This window comes from Oncorhynchus nerka, linkage group LG11 (assembly GCF_034236695.1).
Source record: "Oncorhynchus nerka isolate Pitt River linkage group LG11, Oner_Uvic_2.0, whole genome shotgun sequence".
In the NCBI taxonomy this organism is placed as follows: domain Eukaryota; kingdom Metazoa; phylum Chordata; class Actinopteri; order Salmoniformes; family Salmonidae; genus Oncorhynchus; species Oncorhynchus nerka.
Genome location: NC_088406.1, coordinates 57,933,147 through 57,945,549, shown reverse-complemented (window position 1 = coordinate 57,945,549; position 12,403 = coordinate 57,933,147). Strand labels below are relative to the sequence as shown.

General features: G+C 45.2%; 1 protein-coding gene across 1 annotated transcript in view; it reads right to left on the bottom strand.

Moving 5' to 3' along the window:
• LOC115137224 (storkhead-box protein 2-like) overlaps positions 1-12,403 on the bottom strand; it is a 73,305-nt gene that overhangs the window by 7,716 nt on the left and 53,186 nt on the right. The window contains exons 3-4 of the mRNA XM_065024688.1: positions 3,613-5,051; positions 2,462-3,498 (exon numbers count right to left, since the gene is read on the bottom strand). Of these exons, the coding sequence (XP_064880760.1) occupies positions 2,462-3,498; positions 3,613-5,051 (2,476 nt within the window). The remainder of the gene's footprint in view (positions 1-2,461; positions 3,499-3,612; positions 5,052-12,403) is intronic.

Sequence of the window (12,403 nt, the reverse complement as noted above, 5' to 3'; positions counted from 1 at the left end):
CCAATAGAAGCAAAGGAATAAAAATCAACAAGAGTAAAACACTTTTTAAAATGCTGCTCAGCACTGCTAGTGAGCATTTGTACCGGTAATTAGCATGGTCACCGCAACTAAAAGGTTCGGCTTAATTACGCTTAGTTTGTGTTCACAAGGTTGACAACAATAGCAAAAAAAATCTAAACATCCTTGCAACTGAAGTTTTTGGGTTTATGACAAAGTAAGAAGCACTACTAAGCCATTTTATGCGTCCTTCAAAAAAACATTACTGAATCGAATATAGCTAAAATGTGACAAATACAGTGGGGCAAAAAAGTATTTAGTCAGCCGCCAATTGTGCAAGTTCTCCCACTTAAAAAGATGAGAGAGGCCTGTAATTTTCATCATAGGTACACTTCAACTATGACAGACAAAATTAGAAAAATAAATCCAGAAAATCACATTGTAGGATTTATAAATGAATTTATTTGCAAATTATGGTGGAAAATATGAGCCAGGTTTTTCTCTAGGATTTTGAATGTGATTAGTGGCATTCCGTTTCTTTTTTATCCTGAAAAACTCCCCAGTCCTTAACAATTACAAGCATACCCATAACATGATGCCACTACTATGCTTGAAAATATGGAGAGTGGTACTCCAAACATAACACTTTGTATTCAGGACAAAAATGTAATTGCTTTGCCACATTGTTTGCAATATAACTTTAGTGACTTATTGCAAACAGTGGATGCATATATTGAAATATTTTTTTATTCTGTACAGGCTTCCTTCTTTTGACTCTGTCAATTAGGTTAATATTGTGGAGTAACTACAATATTGTTGTTCCATCATCAGTTTCTCTTATCACAGCCATTAAACTTTAACTGTTTTAAAGTCACCATTGGCCTCATGATGAAATACCTGAGCGGTTTCCTTCCTTCCTCTCAAAGATACAGGTCACCTGTATCTTTGTAGTGACCGGGTGTATTGATAAACCATCCAAAATGTAAGGGATATTCAATGTCTTATTTTATTTACCCATCTACCAGGTGCCCTCCCTGGTCTTTCTGGTTGAATCTGTGTTTGAAATTCAGGGATCTTACAGATAATTGTATGTGTGGGGTACATAATGTAGATGAGGTAGTCATTCAAAAATCATAACTTATTTTGTGACTTAAGCAAATTTTTACTCCTGAACTTATTTAGACTTGCTATACCAAAGGGGTTGAATACTTATTGACTCAAGACATGTCAGCTTTTATAATTTTTTTGTAATTTGTAAAAATGTCGAAAAACAATTGGTATATTGTGTGTAGGCCAGTGACAAAGAAAATCATAATTTTTACATGTCTCTGTGTGCTAGCGAGATACCTATAGACCTCCAGTCATTAATGCTAACGCTAGTTAGCTTACTTCATACTGGACTTACAGACATAAACATGGTATCCACGAGTTCATCTGACTCCAGGGAAGTAGATAAAGGACCTCATTGGAAACATCTCGAAGTATCACTTTAATACCATTCTAAAGACAGCTGCTCTGAGCAAGTGTGTGTGGTAACATGATGCATGGATAGGATGGCCAAGCCACTGGCATGCTACTACTGTGTACATTGCTTAGAATGGGTCTGTTCTACTAATGCTAATACACTTGGAAAGCGGACACATCACAAACATCCAAATAAAACCTTAGTGGAGCCACCTTATCCCTTTGGGAGGCAACATTACATTTGCTAGAAAATAGAGGTACACTACCTGGCTAACTAAGTAAGTGAAATGTTTTCCCCCACAGTTAGCGAGTTCTTTACAGTTAGTTAGCAACTGTTCCTACACTGTTTTGCTAGATAGGCAAAAGGCCATCAAGGTAAATATGAATTTGTTCTTAACTGACTTGTCTTAAAGGTTAAATAAAAAAAAAATGTAAGATACCGTAACAATGTTGTGCCAAAAACATACGTATTTATTTGGACAGTGATGCTAAAACTTTTAATTTGTCTCTATCCTCCAGCATTTTGGATTTGAGATCAACAAACTGCAAATGCGTCCAATACGTTTGTAGAGTTGCAAGCTTAATGTAGTCATTGCATGCTAGGAATATGGGACCAAATACTAAACTTTTGACTAAATTGAACATAAATGAATTTGTCCAAATGACACCTTCAAATGGAGGGACTAGTTACATAAATTGCATTCATTATCTAAACAGTAAAACAGGCATGAAAATACCCTCAGATAAAAGGTGACATTTTGTACTGTCGCCACATATAAAATATTTGATCTCAAATCCAAAATGCTGGTGTAAAGAGCCAAATTCAAATATTTAGTGTCACTGTGCAAATAAATACGTAGTGGAGTGTACAAAACATACCTCCAAAAGTTGTCTCCAGTTGTGTTTACATTTTACAGATTGTGATTATATCCACTTTCTATATGTATTTTTTGGTCATAACCCTCTGGTTGCTGTAGTGGACAGACTAGGTTCAGCTTACCTTGGGGAGTTGAATCCACTGTCTACAGTCACGCTGCTGCTGTCCATGCTATCCAGACGTGCTGAATGCGCTGACTTCTGGCTGCTACTGTTTTCTGTCTCCTTGGGGCTGAGCAGCGTGAGGTTAGTCTCAAACTTGCGCTGCAGATTATGCTCCTTCTCCCGCTCCAGAAGCCACTGCATGGTTCCAACTCCACCCCCACCCTCCCCGTGCCCTTTGCCCTCTGCCACCACTAACTCCTTCCGCGCAGTGTCCTCCGCCATCACCTCCTCGTCATCATCCGACACATTGTAGTAGTCAAAGGCGGCCTCGGAGGCTGACGGGACCACTGGCTCGGAGCCCTGGGGGACCAGGGCGGAAGCGGGGGAAGCTGCTGAATTCGAAGGCTGCTGGGCCTCTAGATTGTCAAGGACCTCGGCTGATTTGATGTGTGGGGTCTTTCGCAGGGTGCCCGACTTGGTGTAGGTGCCCTCCACGTAGCCTGCAGTCAATGTGTTGTGTGGAGGCTTGAACAAAGTGTCCTTGCTGAAGATCTCCTTCCTCTTGTCTGCCACGCCACCACCGCCTCCCCCTCCAGGGTCTACGTTGTGTTGGTGTTGTGTCAAACGTCCGTTAGTCATGGGCTCTGGGGTCTGGCTTGGTGTTGATCGGTTTGAGCCGTTTTGCCCCTTTGCCAAAGAGTCCTCTTTGTATTCCATCGTGAGGGGAGAGGTAAGGTGAGGGGTGTGGCGATCGGCTGGAGTGCCCTTCCGGATTCCCTCAGACGAGGTTAACGTGTCGTGGTCTGCTTTTGACAGAGGTGAAGGGGCGGTAAGGATTGTTTCGTTTGACGTATTGCACTGGAAGTAGTCGTCCGCCGAGGACTTGGGCGAGAGTCCCTTCAGATCACTGTAGGCCGGCAAGCTGTCTCTGCTCTTATTCCTTTCCAGTGGGCTTCGGATCCTAGACTCGTCCAAGCTCCCCTTCCCTAGGCTCCCCTTCCCTAGGCTCCCCTTCCCTAGGCTCCCCTTCCCTAGGCTCCCCTTCCCTAGGCTCCCCTTCCCTAGGCTCCCCTTCCCTAGGCTCCCCTTCCCCAGGCTCCCCTTCCCCAGGCTCCCCTTTCCCAGGCTCCCCTTTCCCAGGCTCCCCTTTCCCAGGCTCCCCTTCCCCACATCAGGCACACACATTTCAGAATTGAACTTAGCAGCCGAGAACATGATCCTTGAATAGTGGGGTGACTTCTGGGAGGCCCGCAAAGTCCCATCGTCTGTGTAGTAACGACTTCGTTCATCGGGACTACGCTCATAGTCCTCTGACATCCCCAAAGAGGAGGGGCCCATTCCGTCCAGAGGGCTCAAAGCGTTATCCATGGAGCGGGACCTTTCCTTAGCCTGGTCGGTCAGCTCGTCGCGTGACTTCCTTCCTTCTTGAGTGTGACTGTGGCTTCGGTGCACTCTCCCGCTGGACGTCCCGCGCGAGGGCTCGGGGAAAGGCATCTCTGTCCTCCTTTTCGCCAACTCCCCGGACACGTCCCACTCCGGGGTGATGGGGAAGTGGGACTCTGTGATGTTGGGGTTGCTGTGGACTACGTAAGTCCCACCACTTCTTTTGCGCTCCAAGGTGTACATGGCCTCACGCGGGGAGCGCACCAGCGAGTGGCTGAAGAAGCGGCTGTAATCCCTGTCTACCATGGCCATGTCCAGGTTGGAACTATCGGAAGGGTCGCCCCGGGAGGCGCGCGTCTTGCTGTGTGAACGGGACTTGCCGTGCGGCACCCGACGATGACCACGACTCCTCCGGCTGCGTGCACTGTGCTCAGCTGAGCTGCCTGCTTTTCTCCTCTGGGCACGCTCCTCCTCCAGTCTCTTCATCACGGCCGTGTGGCGCGCCACATTCTCCACCGTCAGGTCCGGGTTGATCCGCCGGATGATCTCCATCTCCACAGTGCGGGGGATGGTGATGGCAGGCGCATCTTCATCACGGAGGGGCCATTCCTCGGGAGGGAACTGGGCCGAGAACGTGGCCAGCTGCCTCAGCTTGTCCTTCTTGAAGCTCAACCTGAACAGCTTCAGCCCAAACTTCTTTGACTGCTTCTCGGCACTGCTGCCGCCACCACCCTCCTTTTTTTTGGTCAGTGTGTCGGTCTTGTAGGGGAAGGGGGCATTACTCTTGCTCTTGTCCGTCAAAGGATCTTGCAACTGTGACGTCGGTATCTGAACGGGAGCCGGAGGGGGCTGAGGGTAGGAGGGAGGGTCTCCCCGAGGCTCCTTGGGAGACTTCCTCTGGTAAGTGGGGGCTTGAGGGATGGGCGTATCATCGCGGTACGTGTTGTAGGAGTCCCCGTGGTTCTTCTGGTTGGGCCTCTCCCTCACGCAGCCCGGGGTGGAGGGCGTGATGGTGCCCGACTGTGGGGAGGTACACTGCTGTTGCTGTTGCTGCTGCCAGTCGTCCAGGTGGTACCACTTGCTGTTGGATCGGATGAGGTTGGGGGTGATAAAGTAGGTCTGGGGAGTAACAATGAAGTAGCCCTCAGGTGTTGGGTAGATTTTCCTCTCTCGCACCAGCATGTTTAGGGTGTGTCGCAGAATCTCAGAGCTCGGTGTTGGAACACCTGAGAGAAACACAGACGGGGGAAAGACAAGTTTTACATTCAGCAGTTCAAAACCAGAGTTCTAGAACTTACATTTTAAGAGTAAAGTATTTTTAGGTGGGACTTGCAAAGCAAAAGTCCCAACTTTAAAGCTTTGTCATACTTCTGACTTTTTATTATTATTATTTAGGTCGCGACTCCTCTTACACCGTTTAAGCTAGAAATGCAGTTCAAACTTTAAAATGAGTAGACTGTTCAGGACCAGTGTGCTGACCTACAACTTCTTGATATCTTTTATACTTTAAGTCCTCCAACCACTTTCGTGGCATTTCCTCATAATTCTAAAGGCCCCATTGTGACATCATCACTTCAAACATTCCATTCACTGTAAATGCAACAATGTAACATTTGAAACACATCCTCTACTTTGACCACTTGGCAAACAACTTAGACAAGTTAGAGGGTAAGACTTCTTTGTCTACTTCCCTGCTATTCAAATCTGAAAGTGGATAAGGAATAGCTTCTACCAATCAATAGATAGGTTACAGCTCTCTCTCTTTATAGGTTACAGCTCTCTCTCTCTTTATAGATACAGTAAGTAATGTCAAAAGCTAGCAGATTCATTGCTTACCAACAACAGCTGCAAATTCCAATAACAATACATAGCATTTTAAAGTTCACTTTCCTTGCTTTGTCTAACACTATCATGAATCTAGCAAATACGTTTTGTGGGTCAGAGTGCAGTAATTTACTTAGTTTCAAAGCACACATTTGTTCGCATGTTTCTCATATTGGCTTTAGCCAAGGCAACTGTTTGCCTAGCAAAAACTGCCTTGGACAACAATTGCCAAGTTCACTCTAGATATTTCACGCGATCACTTCTTATTGCACTTCTTTCAGTTTTCAAACACAACAATTGTAGTTTAGACATTGACCACAACCATACAACTATTGACCACAACCACACAACTATTGCCCACAGCTACTGACCATTACTGACCACAACCAACTACTACCCACAACCATAACATACCACAACAACACAGCTACAGACCACGACTAATGCCCACAACCACTGATCTCAACTACTGACCAGACAACTACTGAACCACACAACTACTGACCACACAAATACTGACCACAACCACAAAATGACGGACCACAACCACAAAACTACTGACCACAACTACTGATCACAACCACACAACTAATTAACACAACTAATTACCACAACTACTGACCACAACACAACTACAGACCATAACTCCTGACCTCAACTACTGAACCAAATAACTACTGACCACAACCACTGAACCAAATAACTACTGACCAGAACCGCACAACTACTGACCCCAACACAACTACAGACCATAACTCAGGAGTTATGGTCTGTAGTTGTGTTGTGGTCTGTAGTTGTGTGATTGTGGTTCAGTAGATGTGTGGTCAGTAGTTGTGTGGTTGTGGTCAATAGTTTTTGTCAGTAGTTGTGTATTCAGTAGTTGTGTGGTTGTGGTCAGTAGTTTTGTGGTTGTGGTCAGTATTTGTGTGGACTGACCACACAAATACTGACCACAACCACAAAACTACTGACCACAACCACACAGCTACTGAATACACAACCACTGACCATAACTACTGACCACAACCACACAACTACTGAATACACAACTACTGACCTAAACTAATGACTACAACCACACAACTACTGACCACAACCACTGACCAGACCTACTGACCACACAATTACTGAACCACACAACTAATGACCACAACCACAAAACGACTCACCACAACTACAAAACTACTGACTACACAACTACTGGCCACATCCACTGACCACAAAACTACTGAACCAAACAACTAATGACCACAACCACAAAACGACTGACCACAACCACTGACCATAACTACTGAACACAACCACACAACTACTGACCAGAACTAATGAATCACACAACTATTTACCAAAACTTCTGACCACAACACACCACCTCTGACCACAACTATAGACCACAACACCAACTACTGACTCAACTGCTGACCACAATCACACAACTACAGTACACCACAACTACTGACCAAAACTACAGACCACAACTACTGACCACACAACTATTGACCACAACTAGATAACTACTGACCAAAACTGCTGACCACAACCACACAACTACTTACCACAACACAACTACAGACTATAACTCCTGAACACACAACTACTGACCACAACCAAAAAACTACTGACCACAACCGCAAAACTACTTACCAAACCACAACTACTGACCACAACCACTGACCTAAATTAATGACCACAACCACTGGCACAACCACACAACTACTGAATAAACAACTACTTACTAAACCACTGACCAAAACTACTGACCACAACCCCACAACTACTGACCTAAACTAATGACCAAAACCACACAACTACTGACCAGACCTTCTGACCACACAACTAATGAACACAACTACAAAACTACTGACCACAACCACACGACTACTGAATATACAGCTACTTACCAAACTACTGATCAAAACTACTGACCACAACCACTGATCACAAAACAACTGAACCACACAACTGCTGACCACAACCACACAACTGCTGATCACATATAGACCACAAGTACTGACCACATCTATACTGTAGGGCCCAATGATCCTGCAACACAACTACTGACCACAACTACAGACCTACTGACCACAACTACCAGTCTGGTCTGCACTTCCTCTGACCCCAGCTCTGGTCCTGGGCATAGCTAGCTAGCTCTGGTTCTCACTAACTCTGGTCTAGAAATGGGCTCCACTATAAATTATAACTACTTGAAGGAGAATACATTAGCATATAATACAATTATTGTTGTTGGGTAACTCTTGAACCGTTCAAGCTAGAGACACAAACCCAATGTTCAGTGCTAGAGGCATCACTACAGACCCTGGTTAAATTTCAGGCTGTATCACAACCGGCCCTGATTGGGAGTCCCATAGGCCGGCGCACAATTGGCCCAGAGTTGTCTGGGTTAGGGTTTGGCCGGTGTAGGCCGTCATTGTAAATAAGTATTTGTTCTTAATATCTGACTTTCCTAGTTAAATAAAATGTACAAATATATACATTTGCATATATTTCAATAAAATAATTCACCAACAGTAACTCTTGAACCGTTCGAGCTAGATAAACCAAACCAACATTCATATATTCAGGCTATTCTATATTTTCATCTACCTACTTTTTCCAACTATAATCAGTCACCATCATTACTACTGCAGACACTACCACTACTATAACATATTTCAAAACCTTACATACTTTAAACTTCTTATGGCTGCAATCCCGTTAGCGGGATCGATATGACAACAGCCAGTGAAAGTGCAGGGCACCAAATTCAAAACAACAGAAATCTCATAATTAAAATTCCTCAAACACACATGTATTTTATACCATTTTAAGGTAATCTTGTTGTTAATCCCACCACAGTGTCCGATTTCAAATAGGCTTTACAGCGAAAGCACCACAAACGATTATGTTAGGTCACCACCAAGCCACAGAAAAACACAGCCATTTTTCCAGCTAAAGAGAGGAGTCACAAAAAGCACAAATAGAGATACAATTAATCACTAACCTTTGATGATCTTCATCAGATGACACTCATAGGACTTCATGTTACACAATACATGCATGTTTGATAAAGTTCATATTTATATAAAAAAATCAGAGTTTACATTGGTGCGTTACGTTCACTAGTTCCAAAAACATCCAGTGATTTTGCATAGCCACATCGATTCAACAGAAATACTCATCATAAATGTAGATGATAATACAAGTTATACACATGGAATTATAGATATTACCTCTCCTTAATGCAACCGCTGTGTCAGATTTTTTTTTTTTACTTTACGGAAAAAGCAAACCATGCAATAATTTGAGAAGGCGCTCAGAAAATAAATAAAACAATCCGCCATGTTGGAGTCAACAGAAACCAGAAATCACATTATAAATATTCCCTTACCTTTGATGATCTTCATCAGAATGCACTCCCAGGAATCCTAGTTCCACAATAAATGCTTGATTTGTTCGATAATGTCCATTATTTATATCCAAGTAGCTACTTTTGTTAGGGCGTTAGGTACACATATCCAAACGCTCATGCAGGTCCAGCATAACTTCGGACAAAAACTTCAAAACGTTATATTACAGGTCGAAGAAACATTTCAAACTAAGTATAGAATCAATCTTTAGGGTGTTGTTATCATAAATGTTCAATAAAGTTCCAACCGGAGAATTCCTTTGTGTCTAGAGAAGTCATGGAACGCAGGTAGATATCATGTGAAATGCCCGTGACCAGGAAATGGCTCTCTGCCAGGAACCTGACTCATTCAGGTGTTATTCAGCCCCACAACACAGTAGAAGCCTCGTTCAAGTTTCTAAAGATGGTTGACATCTAGTGGAAGCCCTAGGAAGTGCAACTTCATCCATATCCCAGTGTGAATTCAATAGGGCCTGGGTTGAAAATCGACCAACCTCAGATTTCTCACTTCCTGTTTGGATTTCTTCTCAGGTGCCTGTTATACTCACAGAAATCATTCAAACAGTTTTAAAACTTCAGAGTGTTTTCTATCCAATACTAATTATAAATATGCCTGTTTACTCTGGGCACCTCTCATCCAAGCTACTCAATACTGCCCCTGCAACCATAAGAAGTTAAAACAAGCTAGCACTACACACCACATTTTCTTCAGGAAATGTACTTTTAGCCTAAAGCTAGCTATCAGTAGGTCTCACATACAGTTCATTCAGAAAGTATTCAAACCCCTAGACTTTTTCCACATTCTTTTACTTTATAGCCTTATTCTAAAATGTATTAAATATTTTATCATCAATCGACATATATCCCATAATTAAAGCAAAAACAGGTTGACATTTTTGCAAATGTACAATGTAAGAAACATACCTCATTTACATAAGTATTCAGACCCTTTGCTATGAGACTTGAAATTGAGCTCATGTGCACCCTGTTTCCATTGATCATCCTTGAGATGTTTCTAGAACTTGATTGGAGTCCATCTGTGGTAAATGCAATTGATTGGACATGATTTGGAAAGGCACACACCTCATGTGTGTAGGTCCCACAGTTGACAGTGCATGTCAGAGCAAAAACCAAGCCATGAGGAATCATCCGTAGAGCCCCACGAAACAGGATTGTGCCGAGGAACAGATCTGGGAAAGTGTCCCAAAAAATGTCTGCATCATTGAAGGTCCCCAAGAACACAGTGGCCTCCATCATTCCTAAATGGAAGAAGTTTGGAACCACCAAGACTCGTCCTAGAGCTGGCTGCCCAGCCAAACTGAGCAATCGGGGAGAAGGGCCTTGGTCAGGGAGGTGACCAAGAACCCAATGGTCACTCTGACAGTGCTCCAGTGTTCCTCTGTGGAGATGGGAGAACCTTCCAGAAGGACAACCATCTCTGCAGCACTCCACCAAATCAGGCCTTTGTGGTAGAGTGGCCAGACGGAAGCCACTCCCCAGTAAAAGGCACATGACAGCCTGCTTGGAGTTTTCCAAAAGGCACCTAAAGGACTCACAGACTATGAGAATCAAGATTCTCTGGTCTGATGAAACTCCTTGGCCTGAATGCAAAGCGTCACACCTGGAGGAAACCTGGCATCAGACGGTGGCAGCATCATGCTGTTGGGATGATTTTCAGCGGCAGGGACGGGATCAGGGGAAAGATGAACAGAACAAAGTAGAGAGAGAACCTTGATGAAAACCTGCTCGAGAGCGCTCAGGACCTCAGACTGGGGACAACGATCTGAAGCACACAGTCAAGACATTTACATTTACATTTAAGTCATTTAGCAGACGCTCTTATCCAGAGCGACTTACAAATTGGTGCTTTCACCTTATGACATCCAGTGGAACAGCCACTTTACAATAGTGCATCTAAGTCTTTTAAGGGGGGGGGGGGGGGGGTGAGAAGGATTACTTTATCCTAGGAAAGTAATCCTTCTCACCCCCCCCCCCCCCTTAAAAGACTTAGATGCACTATTGAGCTCTATTCCTTAAAGGGGTGGGGTTTCAGGTGTCTCCGGAAGGTGGTGATTGACTCCGCTATATCCTGGCGTCGTGAGGGAGTTTGTTCCACCATTGGGGGGCCAGAGCAGCGAACAGTTTTGACTGGGCTGAGCGGGAACTGTACTTCCTCAGTGGTAGGGAGGCGAGCAGGCCAGAGGTGGATGAACGCAGTGCCCTTGTTTGGGTGTAGGGCCTGATCAGAGCCTGGAGGTACTGAGGTGCCGTTCCCTTCACAGCTCCGTAGGCAAGCACCATGGTCTTGTAGCGGATGCGAGCTTCAACTGGAAGCCAGTGGAGAGAGCGGAGGAGCGGGGTGACGTGAGAGAACTTGGGAAGGTTGAACACCAGACGGGCTGCGGCGTTCTGGATGAGTTGTAGGGGTTTAATGGCACAGGCAGGGAGCCCAGCCAACAGCGAGTTGCAGTAACCCAGACGGGAGATGACAAGTGCCTGGATTAGGACCTGCGCCGCTTCCTGTGTGAGGCAGGGTCGTACTCTGCGGATGTTGTAGAGCATGAACCTACAGGAACGGGCCACCGCCTTGATGTTAGTTGAGAACGACAGGGTGTTGTCCAGGATCACGCCAAGGTTCTTAGCGCTCTGGGAGGAGGACACGATGGAGTTGTCAACCGTGATGGCGAGATCATGGAACGGGCAGTCCTTCCCCGGGAGGAAGAGCAGCTCCGTCTTGCCGAGGTTCAGCTTGAGGTGGTGATCCGTCATCCACACTGATATGTCTGCCAGACATGCAGAGATGCGATTCGCCACCTGGTCATCAGAGGGGGGAAAGGAGAAGATTAATTGTGTGTCGTCTGCATAGCAATGATAGGAGAGACCATGTGAGGTTATGACAGAGCCAAGTGACTTGGTGTATAGCGAGAATAGGAGAGGGCCTAGAACAGAGCCCTGGGGGACACCAGTGGTGAGAGCGCGTGGTGAGGAGACGGATTCTCGCCACGCCACCTGGTAGGAGCGACCTGTCAGGTAGGACGCAATCCAAGCATGGGCCGCGCCGGAGATGCCCAACTCGGAGAGGGTGGAGAGAGGAGGATCTGATGGTTCACAGTATCGAAGGCAGCCGATAGGTCTAGAAGGATGAGAGCAGAGGGAGAGAGTTAGCTTTAGCAGTGCGGAGTGCCTCCGTGATACAGAGAAGAGCAGTCTCAGTTGAATGACTAGTCTTGAAACCTGACTGATTTGGATCAAGAAGGTCATTCTGAGAGAGATAGCGGGAGAGCTGGCCAAGGACGGCACGTTCAAGAGTTTTGGAGAAAAGAAAGAAGGGATACTGGTCTGTAGTTG